Source organism: Balaenoptera physalus (assembly GCF_965194825.1).
Source record: "Balaenoptera physalus genome assembly, chromosome: 12".
Classification (NCBI taxonomy): Eukaryota; Metazoa; Chordata; class Mammalia; order Artiodactyla; family Balaenopteridae; genus Balaenoptera; species Balaenoptera physalus.
Genome location: NC_138897.1, coordinates 70381683 through 70409383, shown reverse-complemented (window position 1 = coordinate 70409383; position 27701 = coordinate 70381683). Strand labels below are relative to the sequence as shown.

Here is a 27701-nt window from a genome sequence, read left to right as displayed (position 1 = left end):
GAGGTGGGCCAGGTCGGCTCATCCTCACAAAGACTCTGCGCAGACCCCTTGCCGTCATCCTCGACACACAGGCAGGGACCTGCCCTGGAAACCTGAAGACAGCACAGCCAGCTGGGCGAGAGCCCAGACCCAGCCGACTTCCCTCCTGGGGGGCAGGGGCCAGTGCCTCTGCTCCCCACACACCCGACTTGGCCCCTCCACAGACGCCCACCACTGTGAGCTGGACACAAACGCCGTGAGGAGGTATGACTACGGCCACCTCCACGCCTCGAACACTCCAGTTCCATCCTTGGAAGTTATCCAGCTGACCCTCAGGGGCAAAAAACACAGAACACTCCTTCTGACCACTTATCTCAACTTATCTTAAGAAACTCAGAAAAAACATGTCAAATCCCATTACCGTGAAAATTAATGGGATCTTTGAAAAATAAATCTGTTCTTAGGTGTTCATCCCATCAGCTGAAAGGATGTGTAGACCCTCCCCGTGGGCCCCCTCCAGCAGGAGGGCTGCTGTCCCAGAGTCGGCAGGTAGGACGCGGGTCACTGTGGATAAACACAAGCGTCCACTAGCGGAGAAATGGCTCCCCCTGCCGAGCTTTGGAAAAATAACAGCTTCAGGCACCACTGGGTCCTTTAACACACTCCCTCTGGTCCCAGTGACAGTCCTGTGGGCAGACTTTAATATCACAGTCTTGCTTACATATGAGGCCCTGGAGGGTGAGGGGCTTGCCCGGGGTCTCCACGCTCGTCATCCAAGGGGCCAGGACTGGCTCTCCACCTCTCACCCCACAGCCGCCTGCAGCCGGCGCCTTACCGGCACTTCCACTCCGTTCTTGCCGGCCAGCAGCCACTCCCAGCAGGCCAGGGCCGTCTCCATGCCGTGCTCGTTGAACATCTGGAGGGGACCCCAGCACAGGTGATGAAGGAGCTGCGGGTCACAGTCTGGAACCAAATGCATGCTGTTCAGAGGCCCCAACGGGTCGACCCACAGCCTCCCTGGGTCAGCAGGACAGTTGGCACTGGCCGGAACAGCGCTGGCCTTTTATTTACAGCCCCACCCCAGTCCCATGCGTGATGCCGCAGGGATCTCCCCAGGGGAGCGCAGGCTCTCTGCGTGGCCAGGACTCACTCCCTGGGATAGCAAGGTGGCCCAGGCCTGGGCGGTACCTTTGCTGCTGATGAGCATGGCCGTCAGCTTGAACATGGCCTCTGTGTAGTGCTGAGGGTCACCCGCGCCCAATGCTGCCTTCAGCTCCTGGACCATCAACTTGTTCAGGTCAGACGTCTGGCCTGTGGCGTCTGAGAAGCGGATCATCCCGTACACCTGTGGAAGGTCAGCGGAGGCGCATGTGGCCTGGCCACCCCGACCACGGGGCTTCGTTGCCCACGCGGAGTAACGGGCTCATCTGGGTGCTGCCGCCACCACGCATGGTGCCCCGGAACTCCTCCTCTAGAAACAAGTGCTGCTCCCACCATTCTGGACAGTCCCCGAGGGCGGGGACCCGGCCCTGACGTCTGAATCCAACACAGCTACAGCAGAGCTGCCTGCATGTGGGCTGAACAAGATCAGCCGCGTGCTTCTTGAGTCGGACATTACTTTTTTTCCCAAGAAAGGTGCTGCTCTCTTATTCAAAAGACTTGACTAGAGAGGAGCTCCCACTCCTTCCAAGAACCAAACCTTCCCCCCAAGACAGACCTCCCGCCCCCACCAGGAAGGAGAGGATGCTCAAGGGCCCCGACCCGGCAGGAGGCTACCTCGCCTGCGTAGCGGTTGCGCAGGTTGAGGGATGCCATGAAGTTGGAGTAGTCCTTCTTCACGCAGGCTGGCCGCTCCGTGAGCTGAGTCGCCTGCAGAGATGGGACAGTGACTGCACACCCTCGTGGCCAAAGCCCAGTGCAGTGAGGCTGTCACGCTCAGACCCGGGTTATTAAAATCTCCAGCGATGGCAAGTAAATAAAATGAAACACCTCTAAACATGCTCTGGGGTCTGCCAGGTTGCATGGAAAACAGCGTTTTAAACATTTTACTCTGAAACATCTCCGGAAGGCAGCTGGGACTACAGCGTTGCTCCATGACCAGCTACTTCACCCCCACTGGTGTGGCTGCCCACACTTGGAAGGGACCTCGGCTCACACGGCCCCCACTTCCCCTGCCTTGGCCTTGCCTCTCCAGTCCACCCACCCCTCCAGGCCCCTCCTCCAGCTGGACCTGCCCAGTGTCCCCAGGGCCACCTCACACTGTCCCTTCATCTCTGTTCCCTACACACCAGCACAGCCAGTCGTCATACACGGACACTACTGGAGACAACCAATCCTCAGGTGCTGGGGTTTTGGGGCAACTTTTTATTTTGGGGTGGTAGGGGTGGGGGGAAAGAAGGTCAGGGGAAAAGATATAAACTGAGTAAAACTGAACCACAAACAAAAAATACGCAGTTTTCTCATAAAAATTTTAAGCTGGTTCATTTTTAAAAAGGTGACCTGAGACTGCATTACATTTTTTGGAGACAGTGGCCTGGAGCAGGCATGTGTGGGAAACTGGCTCTGCCACTCACTGTCCCTGACCTCGGCCTGCTCCCCAGGAAGTGGGGACACGGGGTCCTCTCGCCAGGCTGAGCACAGTCCTGAGGGACCCAGAGCTGCCAGACCCTCCCTTGCATCTCTCTGACCCCGCTCCTGTGCCCCGAATCAGCCCCCAGCCCACTCCCCTCTGGGTGGAGAGGTCAGCCAGGCCACAGGCTGCACCTTCTGCAGGGCAGGGGCTCTAGGGCCGGGGTCTCCCAACAACCAGTGATCAAAACACAAGATAAAAACGGTCCTTCCCTCCTGAGCAACAGGAAAGGGAAAAACCTAACCTAAATCTACTTTTCTGTGGAAAAATCCCGAAATCTTTTAGGCAACATCACCTCGGACCAGGACCGAGCCCCGCTGGCCTCTGCCCGCGTCCTCAGCCTGCCTAAGGGGCGGCTCCCTTCCCACCCGGGCGCCTGGCCTCCCCTGACCCCATAGCGGGCAGCACAGATGTGCATGTGGCCACCTGGGCTCCCACGGACCGCAGAGGCCCTGCACTGGGCCCCAGGGTTGGGAGATGCCAAATCGCACCACTGCCGGACAGGCCACTGCTGCCAACCACCAGCTTTGAGGTGAGTCTCTGATCTGGTTCAGAGGGAACCTCTCAGCGCACGTGCTGCCCCTAAACGAACCTCGAGCAGAATGAGACGAAGCCAAGGACGTGGGGTGCTGCTCAGTCCAATGGACGGCCAGGCCAGCACGACCATAAAACGTGCTGACCGTGTCCAGTAGGACACTTCGTCCGTCGTGGACCTGATCCTGATAAAGGACCAACCTTAGAGCTCCGTCAGAAACACGGTAAGCAGCTCCCCCGAGCCTGGGGTCTGCCGCAGACGCCGCTGTCCCACGGCTGATGGAGACCCCGCTCCCCAGAGGCACACGTACCCCAAGGGTGGTGTTCTGCTTGTTGTAGCTGGCAAACTGAAGGATGCTCTCGGTGGCCATGGCCAGCCCCGTGTGCTGCGATAGCCCCGACACCCAGTTCTGGTGTTTGTTCAGGTATTCCTGAGATGGGGAAGCGCCGTGTTATTTTAAAGGTAAAAGCAAGCCTTGTGCAGCACGTGTGAGGTGAGGGAGGGAACCCTGGCTCTAAGGCTGGCATCGCCCGCCCTGATCCACTGAAGAGATGGCCCCGCTTGGGCTGCCACTCCCTTGGGACCAGAGCCAGAGCCAGAGCCAGCCACTGTTCCTGCTGGCCTGCCGGGCCCCTGGCCATGCCACCCTCGCCCAGCCTGCATGCACCCCTAGTCCTGCCTACCATAAGCGGTCGGCTCCCCTGGGCCCGCCCCCCGAGTCCCACCGCACCTGCCCTCCTGGCCCCTGACCAGCATGCTCACCCCACAGGGTGTCCCATTACCCTAGGCCTGGACCAGTGTTCCTGGTCTGCTAGTTCACACCAGTGCTGTCGGTATTTCCAGCATGCTGTCTGGGTACAGCTCTCTGCACGGCTGGAAGGAGCTCCCCAGGATGTTTTTTGATGATTTCAAGAAAGTACCTGTAGGTGAGACTTGGTGACCGTGGGTGCCCACTTCATGGCCTCCTGCAGGATCATCGCACAGCGCGCAGCGAAGTCCTTGACGATGCTCTGGAAGAGGGTGCACCGGGCTGTCAGAGCTTAGTGAGCACAGGGCTGGACCATGTCCCCCAGAGCCTTGTGCTGAAGTTCGAACCCCCGGCCCACCTCTCGCGCTTCGCAGGTGTCGGGAACGGTAATGCGATAGGGGGCATCCGGAATGTCGTAGTAAGGCTGGTCCTTGTGAATATCCTGAAAGCACACAGGTCCCTCTTCCAAAGCAGGTCCCTGCGCAGCACCTCCCTCCCTTCCTCCCACCCCTCCCATCTGTGATGGGAGCCCCCCAACCCCCCATTCACCGCTTGTGGCATGAGCTAGGCTCAGAAGGGTGGGCGGGGTACTCACGGCGCTCAGCGACAGCGACAGGGTCTGCAGGATGTCTAGCATGGTCTTCAGCACCGTCCCGCTCCAGAGCAAGTGGGGGAACCTGCACCCAGAGCCACCTCTCAGGGCCCAGAAGCCACCTGTCCAAGGAGCTGTGCTCCTTAAGGCCCCTCCCCGCTCCTGCTGCCCAGCCCCGGCCGCCCCGGCCCCATCATCCTGGTTATGCGCTGGCCAGACCACTCCCTGCTCCCCACAGGGATCCTCCCTGTTTTCAACCAGGGCCCCTGTACCCTCACGTGGAACATGGCAGGACAGGTGACCCTCCAACAATGGGGGGTTGGGGGTGCTGCCCCTCCACACAATAGAAAATCTGCGTGTAACTTACAGCCGGCCCGCCGTTTCCACAGTTCCACAACCGTGGCTTGTGTAGCACTGCAGTGTTTACCACTGAAAACCCCCCGCTGCTCAAAGCGGGTGGCCCTGGGCCAAGGGGAGCAGGCTGCAGGCTCGGTGGCCTAGCTCAGACACGCCCTCCAGCCCTACCTGGACGGGCACATGGTGTCTGCTGCAGGCTCCAGGGACGCCTGCGGGAGCTGCAGGCAGGCCCGGCATGGCAGTGCACTGAGGCCGGCCCAGCCCACCGTGAGTGCCCTCACTTGGGAGGGCCCGTTCCACGAGCCTGCCGTGCCTCCCAACACAGCAAGGAAAGCCCAGGGTGGAACCAGCTCAGGGTGAGCTCCCCTCCTCCTGAGGGCCTGGGAGAAACTAATTCCACCAGGTCCTCTGGCCGGGCCCTGGGCTGGGAGACAGCACTTAGGATGGCCGTGAGCGTCCCAGAGCGAGCCCAGAGCCCTGAAGCAGGGAGGGTGGGATCCCGAGAACAGGGACGTGACACCCGGTCAGGAGATGTGCTCTAAGTAGCACCGACCACTCTGAACAGGGGAGGGTTAGGCCACTGACTCCTCACTTGCCAACATCCTGTGGGGGCTGCCCCGCACTTTGAGAGCTGTGACTGAGCCCACTTTTCTCTGTACTGATGATGCAAGGTCGACCCTTCCCTGTATCCCAAATCTAGACGTGTGCACAAACATACACGCACACACATGCACATGTGCACACACGTGAACACACGCACAGCACCAGAAGGAAACCGAGCTCACTTGTCCACCAGCCCAGACAGGTACTTGTCGGCCACCCTCCGGATGCGCTTGTGGATGTGGTTGAAGTTCACCAGCAGGAACTGTGCATGGCGCTCCAGCTCCTCCTCATTCTCCTTGGTCTTGGCCTGGATTCAGAAGAGACAGGTTGCAGGCCCCGCACGGCCCAGGCAGGCGTGCGCTGGCTCTCCAACAAGGCTTACTTTATCTGCCATCATGTTCAGGAAGGCGTCGAACACCTTGTCGGCAACGGCGATCACGCACTGCATCATCCCTGCAACAGGAGGGCAGGGTGTCAGTGGAGGGGACCACCGTCTCATCTGTCACTGATACAACACTGTCCCCCAAACTCTTTGCTTTACTTGCATTTCCCCCCCATGGCCCCCTTTCTGTCCCGGGACCCAGTCCAGGGCACCCCTTGGCATCCGCTCAGCACGGCTCTGAGCCCAGTAGTCTGTGCTGATTCCTTGGGCTGTTCCAGTCTTTCTGGCCTCCCCACTTCTGAAGGGCACAGGCATCTTGTAGGGTGTCCCTCAATCAAGGTGTGTGTGATGCTTGTTCATGCCTGGACCAAGCTCGTGGGATTTTAGGTGAAAGGCCCTCCTGGTCGCATCTTATTGGGGGGAGGGTGATGTCGGTGCCCCCGTCACTGGTGGGCTGGCCCTGAATGCTCCCTCTACCCTCAGATGCGAGTCCCCAGGTCCAGCCCTCACTCTGGGGCAGGGAGGGGGGGGGGCAGCGGCTCCCGAGAACCTGTACACGTCAAGCTGTGCAGAGCCCCCCACTTCTCCTGGAAACCATCCATCAGTGTGTTCTGCGGCAGCTGTCCCTCTGGTTCTTGTCGACATTTTCTATCTTCCACATTCTTTCTCCTTTTAGCAACTGGAATTCCACATGAAGGCGTGTCCCTCCCTGTGTTTTATTTATTCAACCGTCTAGTCAGTAGGGACTCACAGATGCTCATCATTTGTGTGGCTGCTCCCTCTGGTCGGCTCCTGGGCCCTGTGACACGCCTCCGCACCTTCTCCTTCTCTTTTTCCTCTTGTTTCGGCATGACCTTACTTTCTGGCCCTGCAAGGTGCCCTGGGCTCAGCCTATACTCTCCCTGCCCCAGCTCTCCCTAGAGTCACCATTCCTCCAAGGAGCCCGTGTTCCTTTTACTGGAGAACAGTGTTCTGACACCAAAATCTGGGCACTGGGTGTGCTCAGTGCTGCTGGGGTAGAGCAGAGTTTTAAAAACAACAGCGGGAGAACCATAGTGTTGGCGAGAGAACTGTGAGAAAACACCAACGCGTCCTCCACGACACACCCTGGGAAGCTAGGACAGTTTGGTGGCCATCCCTGCGCTGCCAGCAGAGGGGGCTTCCGGGGCCCCACAGTCCTTCCTCACCAGCCCCACAGGAGTCAAACCGACCTCTGGACTGTTGTGCAGGGTCACATGGAGCAGCACCTCACAGTCCCTGGGGTGATTTCTCAAAAGATTTCTCCAAGGACTGATTTTTCAACAGAAGAAAAAAATGGTACCCAAGACACCTGGGAATTAGTTCTCCATTGGCAAGAACAAGCTGCTCGAGTCGTCAGTGTGCTGATGGCGCTGGCGTGGGAAGGATTCCTCACTACTTGTTTTTTTCTTTTTTTAATTTATTCATTTTTATTTATTTGGTTGCGCTGGGTCTTAGTTGCAGCAGTTGGGCTCCTTAGTTGCGGCTCGCTGGCTCCTTAGTTGCGGCTCACAGTCTCCTTAGTTGCAACAGGCAGGCCCCTTAGTTGCAGCATGCAAACTCTTAGTTGCGGCATGCATGCAAGATCTAGTTCCCTGACCAGGGGTCAAACCCGGGCCCCCTGCATCGAACCCCTCCCCCCTGGGAGCTCGGAGTCCTATTCACTGTGCCACCAGGGAAGTCCCAAGACTCCTCACTACTAACTGTATCAATGCCAAATTTATTAACCTTAGAATCATCACTCAGCATTCCTCAAAACATTTTCCCACACTGTTAATCAACCAGACCTCGTGGATCTAGCAAATCAAGGATGCTTGTAAAAAAAAAAAAAAATCATCCATCCAAGGGCACTTGGAGAGTAAATTAGGAGAATGTGTAAAAAAGAGTAAATCCATTGAATAATCTGTTCAGACTGGGGAATATCTGCAGGTATGTATCCACTGACTCCAGGAAATTTCAGAAAGCATGATTCAAAAAAATGCCTTTGAGAATAGTAAAACAGTTTCCCGGCGGTGGGCGGGGAGGGAGGGCGGGCAGCCTGCTGGTCCGCGCGGCCCCGCCCGCCCCAGCGCCTGCCCCCCGCATCTCCATCGTGGGTCGCTGTGGTCGGATGTGCGCCCGGGTCCGCGGGACAGGCGGGTGCAGAGGTCCCTTGTGTTGGCGGGGGTGGGTGTGGCGAGGTTCCGGCGCCTCCGCAGATCATCGTGGGTCCGGGGCTGTGGGCGCCACGGATTGCTATCCTCTCCGCACTTTCCCGCCTCTGAAGCCTCGAGAACACGGCTAGGCAGCAGTAGTTTAATGGGGAGTTTGCCTGCTGGGAACTAGGGGCCTGCTGGGGTCTCAGTTCTTGGCTGGCCCCGGAACACGAGGTTGCCAGGTGTGTGACGGCAGCAGGTAGGAGTGACCCGCTGGTGCAGTGATGAGCAAGAAAGGAAGGACAGCGGCTGTTGGCCTGTGAACCTAGGCAAGAATGACCAGCCGACACAGTCCAGACCAAGGTCCATGGGCCCAGCTCGGTCCTGTGCGTCTGGTCAGTGGAATCGACCTGCAGGTGTGGCTCTTGTCACTCTAGGACTGGCTTCAGGACAGATCCTGCTGATGCGCCCAGGGCACCGCCCTCGGTTCTCCAGGAGAGTGCGCCGGAGGGGAGCCAGGGGGTGTGCCTGACTCAGCACGGTGGCCACGCACATCAAGTCTGCTGGCAAGGGCAGTGGGCAGCCGGAGGAAGTCATGGCCTTGGGAGTGTCCTGTGATGAAAAAGAACCTGCAGGCTTATCAAATAACTTTGGTGTGGAACGTTGGTGTGCTGAAAAGCAGTTCTGTGTGCTTTTCCCCCCTAGTGTGAATCAGCAGTGCTGAGGCAGCAGGCGGGATACAGAAGTGTGAGCAGAGACTGTCTGGAAGCCCCAGACTCCAGGGAAACTAAAGGTGACAGCAAGCCTAGTGAAGAGGACGGGAGTTAGGGGCGGGGGCGGCAGCCCAGCAGGCGCCCCTCGTCTCAGGGCCCTAATCCTGGCTCCAGCCGGCTGGTCAGGGGAGCTGCAAGGTCTTCTGGGCGAGCAGAGCCCACAGTCCTGAGCTGTTCTTCTCTGTGTTTGGGTCATCTCCCCCCATCCAAAGGGAGAAATCAAGATGAGGTTTAAGAATCAGTGCTTTAAGACTGTGGATCTCGGGTTTCCCTGGTGGCGCAGTGGTTAAGAATCAGCCTGCCAATGCAGGGGACACGGGTTCGAGCCCTGACCCAGGAAGATCCCACATGCCGCGGAGCAGCTAAGCTCGCGAGCCACAACTACTGAAGCCCACGCACCTAGAGCCCGTGCTCCACAACCAGAAAAGCCAACGCAATGAGAAACCTGCGCACAGCAATGAAGAGTAGCCCCCGCCCTCCGCAACTAGAGAAAGCCCATGTGCAGCAACGAAGACCCAATGCAGCCAAAAATAAATAAATATATAAATTAAAAAAAAAAAAAAAAAGACTGTGGATCTCGGAGTTGAAACCTCGGAAGACATGTTTTCAGCACAGGGTGTTAAAGTGAATGGAAGGATTCAACCCCTTTTCAAGGAGGGTGTCTCCATGTGGGCAGAACTAGAGAATAAATGGGTCTTGAATAAAAAAAATAAAAAAATAAAAAATAAAAAAAAATAAAAAATAAAATAAAAAATAAAAAAATAAAAAATAAAAAATAAAAAAAATAAAAAGAATAGTAAAACAGGGCTTCCCTGGTGGTGCAGTGGTTGAGAGTCTGCCTGCCAATGCAGGGGACACGGGTTCGAGCCCTGGTCTGGGAAGATCCCACATGCCACGGAGCAACTGGGCCCGTGAGCCACAACTACTGAGCCTGCGCGTCTGGAGCCTGTGCTCCGCAATAAGAGTGGCCGCGATAGTGAGAGGCCCGCGCACTGCGATGAAGAGTGGCCCCCGCTCGCCGCAACTGGAGAAAGCCCTCGCACAGAAACGAAGACCCAACACAGCCAAAAATAATAAATAAATAAATAAAATATGGTATGAAGTTTAAAAAAAGAAAAGAATAGTAAAACACTGTTCATTGAATCTGAAAAGCTAATTCTTTTTGCAATCAATAAAAACAATATTTGTTTAAAAAGATTCTGTAACATAACTTCATGAATAATTTCTTCCTAACATTTTAGGAACTAGTTTAGTTTCTTAAAAACTTTTATTCTGAGAATACTTGAAATGATTGCTAATACCGTTTACTGAATAAATGCATTATTACATGAGATACATTAAAAAATTTGTGGATTGAGCATACTAAATTTCATCAAATATTTAAACACATTTATAAACTTCATCATATTCTTCTAAGCATTTAATTAAAGCATAGGTCTAATATTTCAGAGTCTCTTCAATTTTTAAATACCTTATAAATCAGCACACAGACCAACACAATGATGCTACAATTTATCAGTGTCCTTATACTAAAACTGGCAAACAGTGCCAGTACCATGCATTTAATTTTTTTTCTTTGCTGCCTCAATTTTAATATCTCTTCATGTTTTAATTCCTATTCTTTTTTTTTTTTTTAATTCCTATTCTTATCTTAGTTTCGCCTCAGTAGGGTTTTGGTGATGGGCACATTTTGATACCCTAGAGAGGTTAATTCTGTTTCTGTCTCCCTGGGAGTGTCATCCTGTTGGAACTGGTCACGCCGAGGCCCTGTGAGCCCAGGGTCTGAGGATACTGCATCCTGGGACTTGGCGAGTCCTCATGTTCCACACAGACTTTTGTATCCCGAAACTCTCCCAGAAAAGAAGGATGCAGTCTTAAATTAGATGTGGCCCACAGGTCCTGGCCTGCTGGAAACGTGTGGTAGCGAGTGGGGTCTCCTTGTGGGCAGCAGGCCTGCTGAGGCGTGGAGCCCCCACGGCAAGGAGCAGGATGCCCCCCAGCGAGCTCTCTGCTCTCTGCTAATGAGCGCCTCTAACAGGCTGCTCGCGGGACGTCTCTGCCCATCACCTGCTGGGCGCCCTTCCTACCTGGTCACTCTGAGACCAGGTGTGACCTTACACAGGTGCCCCGCCTCTCCCTGGACCATGCGGCTCTTTCTTGCTGCTCCCTCTTTCCTGACTGCATGAGAAAAACAACTACACGTCCCTACTTCACAAACACTTTAGTGGAAGAAACAAAATTATGATATCGTATATATAAGCATATATAATATATATGTAATCTCCTAATGTATTTGGATATATACGTCCTAGTATATTTGCCCTTCTTTTAAGCAAGATAATAGAAATACTGTATCCATGCTCGAATTCTGACAATCTGTTAGCTGGGAGCCCCTGTAGCCTGATTCTCAGTCCTCTCAGCCTGCCTCAGACGCCTGAGAGGCACTACTGCTCCTTGGCCACAAGATGCCCCAGGTCCATCCAGACTGTCCGAGGAGCCCAGGGTCCCTCAGCAGAGGACGGTATCTGGGACTGAAACCTGGGGGCTGGAGCACATCTGAGCATCAGTGCTTCTGCTCTCGGGCCCCTGGCAGCAGAGGCAGAGCCAGAAAGATGTATATGTTTTAGGGTCAAATGTTTTATACTGATCTTTCCAACGTAGTACATAGCCTCATGAAACTATTTTCTCGACACAGACAGAAAACAGGATGCAGTATTCTTTTTTACACTATTAAATCTCAGTTCATTACAAGAAGCCCACAGGAGTCAACTTACCAGACTTGTCTTTCTGAATAGCTTTATCCTCAAAGTAGCAGAACATTACCTGGAAGCGGTCAGGATCTGTCGAGCGCAGGACCCTAGAGGGAACAGCTCCGAGTGAGTCTGAAGCTCTGGCCCCCCAGCAGATGGAATGCTGTCCGGGCAGATGAGGCTGTGAGGGCAGCCGCCCCCTGCAAGCCAGGGGTTTTAAGGGTCACATGCACAGGGTCCTAACGGCACTGGCTGCATGTCCATTGGTCAACGGCGCATCAGGCAGTCACCAAAATGAGAGGCAGCTCTCTGTGCTCCTACAGAATATTCGAGACATTCGGCTGGGAGGAAAGGGCGAGGTGCAGCAGGACAGGTGTGAACAGGTATGATCCCACATCCCGCTGTGTGCAGGTGGGATACACGCATGAGCACGTGGCTGATTTCTAGAAGGGAAAGCTAAGAGACGGCAACAGGGGGCCTCTCTGGACTCAGGGCCAGCAAACGGAGACGTGCATTTCTCCTCCTTAGCATCTTTTCTACCATCCAATGCTTTTCTTCTCTATTCTATTTTACGCACCATGGACATTTTTACAAGTAAAACAATATCCCTACCCTTGAGGAAGAAAGGAAGAGAAAGGAAAGGAAGGCATGTGCTTGAACCAGGGCCCCGGTGCAGGGCGCTTGGCATCTGGGGCTCCGCTGAGACAGCCAGGTGCGCGCTCAGCAGTGCGCGTGGATGACGTCCGCACCCATCCTCTCAGATTAAGGCTCCACGGGCGCCGGGGGCTCAAGCACAGACACTCTCCTGCGCCCTTGTGCACATGGCAAGAATGTGTGCTGTTGTCTGAAAGCTCTCCTGATAACTGGCGGCTGAGATCCAAGCCAGGCTCTGGACTAAAGGCTTCAGGGCTGCTTCTTGGTGCTGACAGGAGTCCAGGGGACCTGGCAGGCAGCCCCGGGTGAGAGTTGGGCTCTCAGAACTGCCCGCCAACTACAGAGCCCGCCCGAGAGCCCTGGGTCACCGTGGGGCACACCGGGGAGTGGACACAGCCCACAGCCCTGCCTGCAGGTGCTGGAGGCCGAGCAGGCCCAGAGGCCTCTCCTGGAGCTACACGTGCCAGGATTAGACCCAGGCTTTTGCTGTTTTGGTTTGGCTTGGTTTTTCTTTGAAAATATATTCTTTGTAAAAAAAAAGACCAGAAGGAATGATACTAACCACTACAGATGGTGCTGGTGAGCAGAGTGGGTTTCTTCCCTCAACTATTTCCACGGTTTTGTATAATGTTCTCCTATTACTTATACAACTGAAAAAAAATGTGTAATGAAAAAAGAAAAGTCAAAGCTCCCTTGGCTGTGGGGACTCTGGGACTGCCAGGAGGAGGGGACTGAGGCGGGGAGGACTCACTCCCACTCACCCAAAACAGCTTCCATATCGTTTATACGTCAAGCTTCCAAGCAAGATCCAATCTACCGGAGGGTCTCATGGCACCAAATAAAGGTTAAAATAGGGGCGTTGTCCAAATATCCCTCACTTTAAGAATCAATACTTTCCGTTTTAAGCGGTTTGAGAAAGACTTTATTCTATATCTAACTGCACCTGTCTTGTGACCTAAACAAATGTCCTCCTGCAGCCCCCCACAGCGGGTCCACAGGGTGGGTGGCTGGGCTCTGGACATCCTGCTGCTGCTTCCAGTCTCCCTTTACAGGGAGGCAGCAGGCACTGCCCTGGAGACCATGTGGGTCTCAGGCCAAATCAGGGACCGTGACCTTGGGCAGCTTCTTTGAGCGCCTGGGCTCTGGTTCCCTCCTGTGAAGTGGGGTGTACAGTGACCACCTTGTGGGCTTGCTGGGGGGGCCTGTCAGCACACGGAGCTCGTGCAGCGTCTGTGGGGCCGGCGCTCCGTCCATGTTAGTGCTTCTAGCTGTCAGCTCCCTGTGGTTGCAGAGGCGTCCCGAGTGTCAGGTGCCCCGGAGGACTGTTTGGAGCAGCCCTCCACTTCCTGTTTGCTGTCTGTGCTCCAATGTGGTCCTGGAATCAGCCCGGGGGGTGCCCTAGAGCGTCTCAGCGAGGGCTGGTTCCCAGCAGAGGCTCCGACCCGTCAAGTGCACTGAGTTGGTGGCAGCTCTGGTGACAGCTCAGAACCTGTTCCCTCGGGGAGGTGGCACTGGCGTCAGACCCCTGGTATGTTACTACACGTGGCATCCAGTGATCAGGAAGGACAAGCACACGAGAAGAGCAGAAGGGATCGGGGTTGGTTTTTCTAAGACAGCTTACTTGTTAGGAGGAACTGAGAAAAGCCCAAGCCTGGCAGGAACACAAACGTAAAACCAGCTCAATCGAGGGTGTGGGTGGCAAAGCTCACGTACCTCATGTACTCCAGCCGGTAAACGGACAGAAGGTAGGTGGACATGGCGAAGTCCAGCTTGTTGATGAGGGCAGACACCTCGGGGGCCGGGTCCAGCAGGTTGATGATGGTGCTACGGAGCTCGCTCAGCTCGGCCTGGGAACGAATGCCAGGACTGTGTGGGCACGGGTGGGCGTGGCTGCTCCCCCAGATGCAAACCCCGGCGCCGTGCCCGTGAACCAGACACACAGGACTGGCCCTCACTGTCCCAGAGGGCTTCCCGAAACCCTGCCCGGTACCACCCATCCTTGGCAGGCGGGCACCCTTACGGGGGTGACTGTGTCGTTCTTCATGGCTGAGTTGTACTGGAGGACGGACCGCAGGGGCTCTTTGCTGGGAAAGGTGAGCAGGGGGGACTTGGTGGCTATTTCACAGACGCCCTCGTACCACTCTTCCGGCCAGAGTCCTGCAAGAGAGCGCGGGGCTGAAGTGCCTCCTGTCTCGAGAAGAGCTCCGGCGGGGCCCACGCTGAGCTTCTGGAGTCGTGGGTCCTTTGGTTGAGCCACTGTCCCAAAAATGTGGCACAGAAACGAGTCTGTTTCCTAACGGGGGCAGGTTTCCCTAAGGTATGTGGTGTTCCCAGAACCCTAAACGACTTCGGGAAGTGTTCCCTGAGGAGGTGGCAGCCGCGCTGGGCCTGTCTTGTGCGTGGGCACAGGCACCATTAGGTCGGGCCCTTTCTCACCTTGGTCCTTACTCTGCACTGTCCTCCCTGGGGCAGCAAACGTCCCCTACCTGACCCCTCCACGGCAAATCCCATCAGCACGGAATAGAGCCAGAAATCCCGGAAGAGCTTCTGCAACCGTGGCTTCGCTTCTTTGATGGGCGGCAACCGCCGGGTGAGCTGATGGGCCGAGGAGAGAGAGAGAGAGAAGGTGGTTACCTGCATATGAACCTGACACCTACAAGTGTAAGCTCGAGACCCATTCTCCAGGCTTCTTCTCAGAGAATCGGTCAGACTGGGCAGAAGAAGGCACGGGGCGCAGTAACCAGCAGCCCTCAGAGAGCTCGCCCAGAAACGCTCCTGAGCCTCTTGTATGCCAGGCGGGCTCTGCACTGGGAGGGAAAAGCCCTTCGGCCTCGTCGGGAGGCAGGCAAGCAGCATCCCAGAGCTCCTGGGGACCCAGGGATGGGGCGCTTGGTGTTCACAGGCGGGCAGGGAACAGGGAGTAGCCGCCTGGCCACAGTAGCACCAGGCCCAAGGGCCGGAACCGTGGCGGGCGGCACAGTGACCTTGGGCAGAGCCCCAGGGTGTGAAGAAGGTAAAAGCAGAGTACTCGGGGGCAGGAGTGAGGCTGGAGTCCCTGCGTCCCTGTCCCCATGGTGTCCCACCCAGTGCGTGGCAGGGGGAGTCGCCTCGGGTATGGAAAATGGTTACATGTGTGCACAACGCCTGGGGGACGGGTGGACCCTCCAGAGTCCCCAGGGGAGGTCGAGCCCCCACACAGCACTAACCAACCTGCAGCGAGGGGGGCTCAGCGGTCCAAATGCTTATGATCTATGAATGCCAAGTATGGGCTAGGTGCTGGCCAGGGTTTGCCTCCTGCCGGGGCCCGGGTTCCATCCCTGGTCAGGGAACTAAGATCCTGCAAATAGTGCGACGTGACCAAAAAAAAACCCAAAAAAACCCACCACAAGCTAAAAATAGAAATGATCACAGCGCCACGGCCTCCTGCGAACACCTGAGTGGATGTGAGCATGGGAAGCACCACAGTACGGCCCTGGCTATCCCACAATGGACAGCAGAGCGGGGCTGCATGTCCTGTAGATGGCAGACAGGCCCGGGCCAGGGTCTCCTTGTGCTCTGAGTCTCTACCTGCACCCTCCCCTCCACCGTCCATGGAGGGACAGCTCACAGGAGGGTGGGGACACCTTGCCTAGCAGGCACGTCACCCCAGAGCCCAGGATGAGGTCGGGAGCTGCGATCACTTAGAGGAAGAACTCGGAGCTGGAAGATGCAAGAGGGGCCCCCCATGTCCAGGGGAGCATCACAGCTGCCGCCCCCGACGCAACCAAGCCCTGGGCCGCAGAGTGTCCTGGCTGCTCCTGTAAGCTCATCCACACAGAGACGGTCAGGCCTCCAAACACTGGGAGTCACAAGCCACTCGGCGGTGACCAAAGACACAATGAGGGCTTTGTGCTGACAAAGCTAGTTGAGCAGTGTTTGATCTGGGATGTATTTACTTTGGAAAACACGACAGCAGTCCGGCACCAAAGGTCACACTGAAGCCTGCTGGTGACTTTGGCCGATTCTGTCCCTGCAAAGCCAGTTCTCAGCAGCACAGAGGTAAGTAGGTTTCTAACGTTTCTGCCGATTATGAATTCTTATTTGAGGTGGTTAGAGATGGGTAACTGGTTTGCTTCTCTATCCAGCTACATTCAAACGCTCTCTACACCGTCTTAGAAAGGGTAAGAGGTTTTGTTAAGCTGCCTATGATAACATTCTGTCAGTTACACTAGTGGGACTGTCAGCCAACCGGGGAGGAGGGGCTGCGCTAGGTTAAGGACCTGAACTGGGAATGGTGCTGGGGGCTGTGGGCGGGCACCCTAGTTCTGGGGCATCGCAAATGGTTCAGAAAAATGACGTGTGTCACACACGCGCACACACGTGTACGTAGAGAGACCTGGCGAGTCTGGAGACGCGGGTACAGGGCGGGTGTTCTCTGTGCTGTGCTTTCAACTCTTTTGTGAGCCTGAAGTTATTTCAACCTGAAGAGTGTCCACAGCTCTATTACCCCCGCTCCGTCTGGGCCGGGAGACAGCAGCCAGGAGGGACGAGGGACCACAAAGCCCAGCCCCGCTCCACGCAGCCAGCCTGAGAAGGCGCCACAGGAAATGCCCATAAAAACAAACTTTTGAATGATTTCCCTTTAAAAAATACTGCTTCTCTTCAAAGATAGTAATCTGGATTTAAACACAACCTAGTGATAATTTTAAAGTATCTTCTTTAACTCTTGTGATACTAAATGGCAAAACAACAGGAAGATTTACCTTTCAGGTACCTGATTTTTTACCACATAAAATGAGATATATTATGAGATACCTTCTGCTTCCTCTGATGAGAGCATAATGCAAAGTGTTTTGGGCTTTTCATCGTATAATACAGGAATAGGAAGAAGCAAGTACAAGAAGCTTCCACACATACTATCTGAATACAGGAGCAGAAAGACATGAATGTTTTCAACCTCTGCCTCCCTATCTGGTCTCAGATTCCTTTTCCTGAACTCTTGTTTATTCAAGTTGGGTTTTTTTAAGCTTATTTTAACCTGAGAAGGATACTTTCAAGTGTAGCCTAGCAAGAAGACCTCTCCTTTTCTCACTTTTTCAGTGTCTTGCTATCAATACCCACGCCCAGTTCTACCCAGAACCTGGGCCCGGTTCCGCTGGCAGCCACACACATTAGACACTGTGTCCTGAGTGCAGGCAATGTGTGTGGCAGCCTTGGCTACAGGCTGGGGGGAGGGAAGGGGACAGGAAAAGACAACAGACGGTTCCAAGTCAGAAACCATGTGACTTTCCCTCTCCAAAATGTGACTAGAGGAGTGTGCAAGCTGATTGTGTTAACAGTGCTGCAGGGAAGAGCCGAGGTGGGGACTGGGGCAGGGACAACGGTGCTGGCACTCCAGGCCGAACAGGCGGAGCCCTGGACGCAGGGAAGGGGCTCCACTAACCTGGGTCTAATCTAGCCATTGGCACACTCAGGCAGGCTCAGCACCCCCGATACGCACAATGCTCGGTGCGGGGAGCTGAGTCACCAAAGCCCCTGGTCCAACACCGGCACCCAGAAGAGGCTCCGCCGAGAGTCACTGCCATCGCCAGCACACCATCTTCAGGCCTAACAAGTCCCGATATTTACCTAACAGGAGCCAGTGATTCTTACCTGGCCTGGAGGGGAAGCAGACATTCTGGTCCTCAAAAACGTACCAGATTGTCACACACATGACAAACCTGACAAGACACTCTCCTCTTTCTGAGGTGATTAGAAGGGATGCTGAGATCCTGCATGACTGATCCCAGTATAAACACCTGCTGTCACTGTCCTGGAGACACAGAAGCATCGAATAATAGCTCATTTCCCAGGATGCAATTCACAACCAGGAAGGAAGCAAGAGAAGGACAAAGCCGTCTGGCAGCCAAACTGACGTGACAGATGGAGGGATGGGAGACAGACAGCTCATCCCACAGTATCTGTTAAAAACATGCCTTGTTTACTTAAATAGAGGGAGCGCCCCTCAGGCCTTCAGTAAGAGCTTTCTGACAGCACCCTGACCCAGACCCTATACACCTGGTGAGACTATTTGTAACCCCAGCCAGAAACACTTCAGTGGGAGAGCTCTGGTCCCTCCTGACAGCAGTGGGAGCCGACTGAAGGAGAAAACGTACACCTGCGGCGAGCTGTACCCTCATCCCCCATGGCTGCATGAAGACTGGCACCCACCATGTCCACTGGGCCCCCAGGTGATCCCTGCACTGCAGACATAGTCCAAATCACACAGATTAAACCACTCCAAATAACTGCTAGCACAGGAGGCGGAGCCTCAGCCTGCCTGCCCCCCCCGCCCCCCGGCAGTGTCCTTGTGAGCCGTGCTTTACTGCACTTGGGCCCCCATCCGGCTGGGGGACCTGTGTGCCTCCAGGGCCCACCCAATATGTCATTTGAAGAAGGGACACAAAGTTCAGTGAATGAATGAAAAGGAAACTCCCTGGGGCCCCTGAGCCCTATGGGTTTGCACACTTTCAACAAGGGGTTCTGATCTGGGCCTAGGGGTCCTCCAGGCAGGTTCACGAAGCCACACAAAATGTCAGGCGTCTGTTTTATCTTCAGCAGATCCTAAAATGGTTAGGGACTAGCACCCCCGGGGCCCCTCCTGGGTCGTGGCCAGGGGCCTGCAGAGGTGTGTGTGTGTGTGTGTGTGTGTGTGTGTGTAGGGCGGGGAGGGGGCAGTCTGCCAGGCTGCCCTCACCACGTCCTGCTCTCCCTCCAGCTCCAGCTCCGCCAGAATGCAGCGCCTGCTGCACCCTCTCGTGGTGTCCCTCCTCCTGGCATCCGTGTGTGGGAACCTCGGCCCTCGGGGTCAGCTTGATGGCAGAGGGGGAGACCCCGAGTCTGCGGACCCCCGGTGGGGGCAGCTGAAGAGTGGAAACCTGAGCAGACCCCTCCTGCCTGCCGACTTCCACAAGGAGAACACAGTCACCAACGAGTGGATCACGGACGGGGAAGAGGACGAGGACTACCTGGACCTGGAGAAGATCTTCGGGGAGGATGACGACTACATCGACATCGTGGACGCGGTCTCGCCCATGGATCCTGGGACTGGCGCCGGCAGCGTGCTCCAGCTCTTCCCGGGCAAGAGCCGCATCCAGCGGCTCAACCTCCTCAACGCCAAGTTCGCCTTAGACCTCTACCGGGCGCTGAAGGAGCGGGTCGGCGCCTCGGACAATGTCTTTCTGGCGCCTGTAGGTGTGTCCGCAGCCATGGCCATGCTCTCCCTGGGCCTGCGGGGGGACACCCACGAGCAGGTACACGCTGCCCTGCGCTTCGCCGACTTTGTCAACGCCAGCACCACATACGAGCTGGGCACCGTCCACAACCTGTTCCGGAAGCTGACCCACCGCCTCTTCCGGAGGAATTTCGGGTACACGCTGCGGTCCGTCAGCGACCTGTACATTCAGAAGCAAGTTCCAGTCCTGGACGACTTCAGAGCCAAGGTCCGACAGTACTACTTCGCCGAGGTCCGGGCGGCTGACTTCTCTGATCCCGCCTTCATCTCCCAAACCAACCAGCACATCTCGCGGCTCACCAAGGGCCTCATAAGAGACGTGCTGGAGGACATGGACCCCGCGACTCAGATGATGCTCCTGAACTGCATCTACTTTAAAGGTAAGAGGCGGCGACATTTTTCAGGGCAGATGCACGGGCGCTCTCAGCTCACAGGTGGGCCGAACTGCAGACTCTACCTCCATTCCCCTGGGAAACCCAGACACGGGGTCAGCTCGCAGGAACAGGGAAGGTCCTGATGAGGTGACAGGGCAGCTGACACTTAGAAACCCTGCGCTTTACGCCTCGCCACAGCCTTGAGAGACTGCCACTGTTATGAGTGTCTCCATTTTACAGACAGGGAATTAAAACGCTGCTCCAGGGAGATGGCGGTAAGGGGCAGAGCCAAGCTCCAGCCTCTGTTAGATCAGAATAATGCAAAAAACCTTTCCAGCATCAGGTCAACCTGGATCTGAGCTTTTTGGTTTCCTTTCCCAATGGACAAAAGGCTGAAGACAGGTTCACCCTGAGTAACTGACATTCACACCCCCACTCCTTTCCAGGCAGGTGGGGGCGGGGAAATCAACCCTTATGTCTAGAGCAACTGTTCCGGGCCAGCACCAAGCACTGAGGCACTTCCTAAGGAGGACTCCCCCCTATCCGCCAACCACCCACACCCGCACACACACAAACACGCAGAGCCCCGGGACCCTAGAGATAAATAGGCACGGGTCTGTAAATACCAGGCCTCACTTTTAAAATGCCCTGGTGAGACCTGAGCCAGGAGAAACCTCTACTGCCCTCCACCTGCCCAGCGAGCCAAGGGCAGACATGAGGAGCGGGGTCACTGCACACTAGTGCAGTGACACGCAACCACTCTCCCCTCTGCCACCAAGGACTAGTGGGCACCGGCCAGGTCAGTCCCGGGAGGCCACGTTCCCTGGTTGGTCAGCTCCAGCATGGTTTACGGGGGTCCAGGGAGCCCCTCTCCTGGAAGTGGCTCAGGGGCAGTGGGGCCAAAGCATCCACCGGCCAGGACACCCGCTCCGTGCCCAAGCCGAGGCCCCCAGCGGCTGTGCGGAATGCTGCCAAAGGGCAAAGCAGGGGGAGGCAGCCAAGACAGGAGGAAGGGCTCAGAGGCTGAGCCAGACCCCTGGCTCCCCCGACACCAGGCACAACGTCAGCCTCGCGGTGGGCGGGTCCAGGCCGAGGCTCCAACAGGCCCGTGACAGGCACATGGGACGTACTCAGGGAACACACACATGTCCTTTCATCCCTGGCTGGCGGGACAGGTTTGGGAATGAAAACTGGAGGTCAGCCCTGGTCTCACTCCCTGATCCGTGTGGCCTCGCAAGTCCCACTGTTACATGCTCAGTGGGTTTGATGTTGCCAGTGACACTCAAGAGCAATTTCCTGTGTTCAGGGGTGACTTTGACAATGAGTGGGAGACCCCTGGGTGGCACCGAGGCCCTCAGCCCTCAGCTCTGCCAGCGTGTGGGCGCCCCGACTTCCAGAGCCTCTGCCTCAGCGCAGTCAGTATTCAGAGCAGGCAGGGACACGTCCCAACACAGGAACCAGGGTCACGCAGACGGCAAACGTGGCGGCAGGGCACATGAATCCTTGCCCACACACCGGAAGGCTTGCTGGGTCAGGGCTGGGAGTCAGAGAGAAACGCCAGCAGCACCAGCTCTCACAGGTGCATATCACAACAGAATCTGAATGTGTAACTCTTAGCTCTAGCTCCCAAATCTCTGTCATACTTTGATTTTAATTTCAAATGTTACGAGCACTCTGTAAAACACAGTGAAAACAGAGGTTGGGCCTCAGGAGCAAAGGAAGGAGAGAACCCGGGAGAGGCGGGGCAGCTACAGCAGAGCTGGGAAAGCTGTGGCTGGAGCCCAGGGGAAAGGGGGTCTCCCCCAGGGCAAATGGCACAATCTGGGGGAGGGGAGAGGCCAGGGACACCACTCATACCCACCATGCACAGGGTGGCCCCCCGCAGAGAGCTGCCTAGATGCATGACTCACAGGGCTGAGCAGCCCTGGGCGGAGTCCAGCTCCGGAGAAGGACCCAGATCAGAGGCGGGCAGGCCCTGCTGTTACGCCTCCCCCAGGAGCCTCCTGCTTTTCTGACCCCCTGCCCCACCCACCAGCTGGAAACCTTGAACAGGTCACTTGGCTTCTTCCCTCTGCTTGCTCATCTGTGAGATGGGGGTGGTGAAAGCCCCACCCCTCACGGTTGCTAGGAGACGAGGTAGCACAGGAAGGGGCTGGAGGTCTGGCACATGGCCAGTCTCACCGGTGGGCGGGTGGCCCTCATTTCCAGTTACTAGCATCTTAGAGCCACACAGACACGTTCCCACTCAGGCACACGAAGCTGCCCCGAAATCCAAAGTGAAGGTGGCAATGGCAGTGCTGCCTCCCCAGGCGTCCAGTCAGTCCCCATAGAGCTGATGGGAGCTCAGGGCCCTCATCTTACAGAGAGACACGCAGAGGCCCAGGCAAGGCAGGTGATGTGCTACTTAGTGCCAGGATCTAACCCAGCATTCACCTGGTCTATTCACCCCATCTGCCCTCATCCGCTTCCTACGAGAAGCCTCTAAAACAGTGGTTCTCAGTGTGGTGGGCGGGCCAGACCAGCACACTGGTCTGGCACACTGGTCTCAGTGTGGTCCCCAGACCAGCAGCATCAGTATCGCCTGGGAACCGGTGAGAAACTTAAACTCCTGGCCCAAACCAGACCTGTGGGTTCAGACGGTGGGGGTGGGCCATGCAGCCTGTTTGAACAAACCCTCTAAGAGAGCATTTAAACAAAAGCCCATTCCTGCTGACCTCACAGGGTCCTGGGTGAACAAATTCCCAGCGGAAATGACACACAACCACAACTTCCGGCTGAATGAGCGAGAGGTGGTCAAGGTCCCCATGATGCAGACCAAGGGGGCCTTCCTGGCGGCAAGCGACCAGGAGCTGGACTGCGACGTCCTGCGGCTGGAGTACATGGGGGGCATCAGCATGCTGGTGGTGGTCCCGCACAAGCTGTCTGGGATGAAGACCCTCGAGGCCCAGCTGAAGCCCCAGGTGGTGGAGAGATGGCAGAAGAGCATGACAAACAGGTGCCTCTGGGGCCAGGGGAATGGGGGCCCAGAGATGCTGGGGCTGCAGTCACTTTAGGGAGAGGGGCATGTGCCCCCTGGGCCGCTGTGACTTCAGCCCAAACTTTCCGCTTGGTGAGAGGTGACCAGAGAGCGTTGGTGAGAAATGCACCTGTACTCTGTGATGTGGGGGCAGGAGCAACCCGGCTCTGCCACACACTTGCCCTGACCCCCTGGGGTCACTTGCTGTGAGCCTAGAACCAAGACGAGCCCTCAACCCAGTTTGAGAAGCCCCGAGGTCCTCCAAATCCCCTCAGGGCATCACTCACCATTTCACAGTCAGGACCACAGGTTGCGCTGCTGGATCAGGGCAGGAAGGACGCACATGTCACCTCCCTGTCTTCCTGGATCCCACCGGGCCCGAGTTATCAACTGAACCTGGTCTGGGCCTCCTTCCAGGACCAGGATACAAGGAAATGCAACTGAGGGACAGGCAGGCTCTTAGGGGTAGGTCTGCCCAGGCAGCTGGGCAGGCATCAAGCCCTGTCACTTTCTCCTTAAAACCTGTCCCTTCTGTACCCACCTCCTTCCTAACCTCAATGCCCACGACCTTCGCCCTGAGCCAGCAGGGGCCTGACCAGCCTGTCGTCCCAAGCTCCGTCTACCTGGCACCGGCCACCAGGCAGCGTCCCCACTTCCCTCTTCCTGCGAACTCTCTGTGGAACCCCACCCACAGGATGCAGCCCGCTCGCTGCCCAGCCTGGTCCACACGCTGCTCTGCTCTTCCCTGCCCTCCTGCCCGGAGTCCTGCGCTCCCTCCAGCAGGCCCTGCTCAGGGCCCCCAGATCTTGTCCCCCCTCCTCCAGGATGGCCCAGTGGTTAGGCCTGTTCTCATCACTCGGACGCTAACAGGCGGTCTTTACGCTTTGCTGCTTCACGTGTGGGGTCCTGGCGCACCAAGAGGGAAGGAAGCTCCTGAGAAGGGGGCGCGTCTGGCGTCTTAGCCCCACAAGCGCCGTCAAGGATGGAGAACGCTAGCGCTGGCTGGTACAGAAAGCACTCTTTTTTTAAGTGCACTGACCTGCACTTCAGCTCCTTAAATAGTAAAATAACAAATACCTGAAAGCAGGGACCCAAGTGAGAGAATGATGTCAGATGCCTGAGCCATGAGCCAGTAACAGCTCTGCCGCCTGGCTGGCAGGACACAAACCATACAGTACCGAGGACATGACCGCACAGCAGTAACCATGCCTCAATTCTGAGTGCTGGGACTACAATGGGATGGTCTTTCCAAAATCCTCCAATGGCAGGATGAGGATATGCATTTTAAGAAGTGTTGTGTCAATTCTGTGGTACACGGACTGGAGGCGGGTGTGTGTGTTTATGGACATTTAAGGGGAAATGTGATTCCTCTGCAACTTGCAGTTAGTAGAACCGGCCCTTCTCTTCCCTGACCAGGACACGGGAGGTACTCCTGCCCAAGTTCAAGCTAGAAAAGGACTACAACCTGGTGGAGGCCCTGCGGTCCCTGGGGGTCACAGCGCTGTTCGACAGGAACAGCAATATGACAGGGATCTCGGACCAGAGGATCGTCATCGACCTGGTAATGCCCGTCCTCTGCCCGTCCCCATCCCGCCCCGGGTCTGCCCCCCTTGGAGCCCCTGCTGATACCAGAGAGAAGGCAGGTGCCCGGGAGCACCCCGGCCCAGCAGGCCTGCTATGGCAGAGGCCCCAGAGCGTGAGCAGGGGGTCCTGGGGCCACGATCCTGCCCGCAAAGCACTGTGGGCAGCCCTGAGTGGTCATGGTGCACAGTGCAAAGGTGACACCATTCACACCACACTCAGCTGATGCGTGAGGACCGAGTCCCAAGGGCCATCCTGCCCAGCCATGTCCACGCCTCCCCTGTGGTCGCTTGGTCCCTTCCCTGAAGAACACGACACTTCCCCCCACTTGCCCGTCTGTGAGTGACCACCGCCATCTGACAGCTTCCCTTTTGTCCTGACGCAGTTCAAGCACCAAGGCACCATCATGGTGGACGAGGAAGGCACGCAGGCTGCGGCCGTGACCGCCGTGGGGTTCATGCCATTGTCCACCCAGGTCCGCTTCAGCGTCGACCGGCCCTTCCTGTTCCTTGTCTATGAGCACCGCACGGGCTGCCTGCTCTTCCTGGGCCGGGTTGCCAACCCCACCAGGTCTTAGCGGTGGAGGCCGGGGCGTCTCGAGTGCTCTGGGGTATCCGCAATTCCATTTCCCTTCCAACAATGACCACGAGGTGCTGAGGCGGTGACCCCGTGGCTCAGGCCACCTTTCTGGGAGACATGGATGAAGGACCGCGATGCCTGCCACCAGCAGGGCTGCACAGCCCAGAGGTCACCGCAGCTGCAGCACGGTGGCTGTCTCCTAGAGGGTGTCGGCGCCAGACAGACCGGTTCCCTCCACCTCTCACAGCACACCCCTCCCCGGGCCCAGAAGCCCCCCCTCCCCTACTCTGTCACCCAAAGCCTTTCCCCCCCAGGGCTTCCCACCTGACAGGGAACACGGGCAGGAGCTGCCCCCTCCCCAGAGTGCTGACAGCGAGCCCCCTCCCCAAGGCCCGGGATGCCCTGGCCTCGGGCTCAGTCCTCTCAAGGCCCAACCTCCTGAATTGAGGCTAAATGTCTCTGCACCTGCTTTCACCTCACGGCCGCCCAGAGGACGGCATGTATCCGTAGCCATGCCTTCCACCCTAGAGATAAATAAATATCGCCACTTTTACTGGGTATAATTCTTTTATAAGGTCAGATAACTAAAAAAGGCCACATTCAAAATAGCTGACACCCCAGCAGTGCTAGACATCGACAGAGTGACCTGAGTGCCCAACAGTGACCCAGAGCAGGCACGTCCTCGGGCTCAGACGTGGCAGTGCTGCTGCATCCTGGGGGCGGGGGGGTGTGGATGGAGCTGCCTGGGGGCTCCGGAAACACCAGTCTGTATGTGCGGCACACGCTCCAGCTTCCATCCCCAGACACACGGAGACCCTCAGACATGCCTGCGATGGGTCTGGTTCGAGAAAACGGGCGACATCCAAGGACTATATTTCTGGACCCTTGATTCCGGGGCAAGACCAGTGGAATCCACACAGGCTGCTCAGATAGAAGAGTGCAAGGCCTCCGCAGTGTGGGGCGGGGGACAGCACCAGGGGCTTCACAACTGCCACGTGTGTGGCCGTCAGACTGGGACCCCACAGGCCTGCAGTGGGCAGTGGGCTGGGGTCGAAGCCTGGTTGGCCTGACTCCACAGAGGGCTTCTGACCCAGCGAGACTGATACAGTCACAGGCAGCAAAGGGGTGCACGAGTGCTCCCCGATTTGGAGGCTGGGTTATCCCCGTCTTCACACCAACCTGGGGCTTCCACTGTTACAGAGGGGGCGTGCTCAGCTGCAGGCCTGAGTCCCACCCCGGCCCTGCTTTCACCCCTCACCCTCTCCCCCTGCCCCCTCCCCACTGCCTGAGCCAGGGCCCGTCCAGTGTCTGCCACCCAGGGCAGGGGGGCCTTTCCCTGTCATCCCTCTTGCCCTCTCAGGGAACCTGGGCTTGCTGACCACCCTCTCCAAGTCCTCCTCTATTCTGAGTCAATACTGTCCTGTCCTGGGCTTGTCTGACACTTCTGGTCTTGCTGCTGGTTCCTCTGGCTCCTCCCCCACACCCCCATGCGCATCTCAAGACTCCACCTTCAGCCCTTCCCCACGTCCCCCACCCAGAAGGCATGAAGACACGTGGCCCAGGCTCCTCTTCGACCCCCAAGGGTCAGAGTGCTCCAGCCCCTCAATCTGCTCAGAATGCCCTTGGATCCCCTTCAGAAACCAGGTGCCTCCATGCGGCAGATATGAACCCAGACCACAGGTCTGCACCAGGCTGCCTGGGTTCCACTCCCGGCTCCGGCACTTTGAGGCAAGTTCCGTGCCTCAGTCTCCCGTCTGTGAAACGGGGATAACACAGTCCCTATCTTGCAGGCTGTTGTGAGGATGAAGTGGGTTACTGTCTCAAAGGGGTTCAGGTCAGTGCCTGGGTTACCACTTCCAGCCCAGGGGTCCCTAACTGGGGGCCTACCTGGGCCCCTCCCCCTTCCCTTCCTGAGGTGAAGTGCAAACCCTTGAGGACAGACGCCGTCTCTACGAGGAAGAGGGAGCAGCTTTCACACAGGTCTATGACCTGAAAGTGTTAGTCCCCAAACATCCTTTTACAGGCACCAAGAGAATGACCTGTCCAAGGCCACACAAGCTGCAAGTGGCCCGGGTGCCCGGCCGAGCGGAGCGCACGGACGTTTTCCGCGCTTCGTGACAGTGGGGCAACTACGTCTCCAGCTGTAGGTTCAAGCAATGGAATCAGTGACATTTCTGAAGAGCATCACAGAGTCACAGGACAAAGACCACCAAACCCAGGCAGGAAGGAGCCTCGGAGGCCATGTGAGCTGGCGCCCCCACCCCAGGCTCCCAAGATCACTGATAAGGGAACAGCTGCATTAGGGCAGAAACCCATGCTTCCTGCCGAGACCTACCGGCACGTCCACTCAACTAAGTCACTGAAGACACTGTGTCATCAAAAAATCCAAAACAGAGTATCTTTTTCTTTAAAATAAAAAATTTTTAAAAAGAAGTATAGGGGCTTCCCTGGTGGCGCAGTGGTTGAGAATCTGCCTGCCAGTGCAGGGGACATGGGTTCGAGCCCTGGCCTGGGAGGATCCCACATGCTGCGGAGCAACTGGGCCCATGAGCCACAACTACTGAGCCTGTGTGTCTGGAGCCTGTGCTCCACAACAAGAGAGGCCGCGATAGTGAGAGGCCCGCGCACCGCGATGAAGAGTGGCCCCCACTTGCTGCAACTAGAGAAAGCCCTCGCACAGAAACAAAGACCCAACACAGCCAAAAATAAATAAATAAATTTAGAAAAAAAAAAAAAGTATAAAA

General features: G+C 56.6%; 2 protein-coding genes across 12 annotated transcripts in view; one reads left to right on the top strand and one right to left on the bottom strand.

Annotated features, from left to right (window-relative positions):
• PI4KA (phosphatidylinositol 4-kinase alpha) overlaps positions 1 to 27701 on the bottom strand; it is a 96569-nt gene that overhangs the window by 19305 nt on the left and 49563 nt on the right. For all 10 annotated transcript variants that reach the window (XR_014251930.1, XR_014251931.1, XR_014251932.1 and 7 more), the window contains 13 exons: positions 14642 to 14750; positions 14176 to 14312; positions 13869 to 14002; positions 11526 to 11608; positions 5826 to 5896; positions 5626 to 5750; positions 4487 to 4568; positions 4250 to 4333; positions 4064 to 4153; positions 3454 to 3573; positions 1756 to 1848; positions 1168 to 1324; positions 815 to 942 (listed from right to left, as the gene is read on the bottom strand). Coding sequence is in view for 7 of the 10 variants with exons in the window: in XM_082417854.1 (XP_082273980.1) it covers positions 815 to 942; positions 1168 to 1324; positions 1756 to 1848; positions 3454 to 3573; positions 4064 to 4153; positions 4250 to 4333; positions 4487 to 4568; positions 5626 to 5750; positions 5826 to 5896; positions 11526 to 11608; positions 13869 to 14002; positions 14176 to 14312; positions 14642 to 14750 (1413 nt within the window). In the remaining 3 variants the exon portion in view is untranslated. The remainder of the gene's footprint in view (positions 1 to 814; positions 943 to 1167; positions 1325 to 1755; positions 1849 to 3453; positions 3574 to 4063; positions 4154 to 4249; positions 4334 to 4486; positions 4569 to 5625; positions 5751 to 5825; positions 5897 to 11525; positions 11609 to 13868; positions 14003 to 14175; positions 14313 to 14641; positions 14751 to 27701) is intronic.
• SERPIND1 (serpin family D member 1) lies at positions 14903 to 27701 on the top strand. Of its 2 annotated transcripts, none has more exons than XM_082417873.1 (5): positions 14903 to 16193; positions 18892 to 19787; positions 22503 to 22776; positions 24214 to 24358; positions 24764 to 27701. In XM_082417873.1, exons 2-5 carry the CDS (start codon positions 18908 to 18910, stop codon positions 24953 to 24955), a joined length of 1491 nt encoding a protein of 496 aa, XP_082273999.1. In that variant the 5' UTR covers positions 14903 to 16193; positions 18892 to 18907; the 3' UTR covers positions 24956 to 27701. The 2 variants fall into 2 exon arrangements, with proteins under 2 accessions (XP_082273999.1, XP_082273998.1); XM_082417872.1 differs by lacking the exon at positions 14903 to 16193 and adding an exon at positions 17995 to 18364.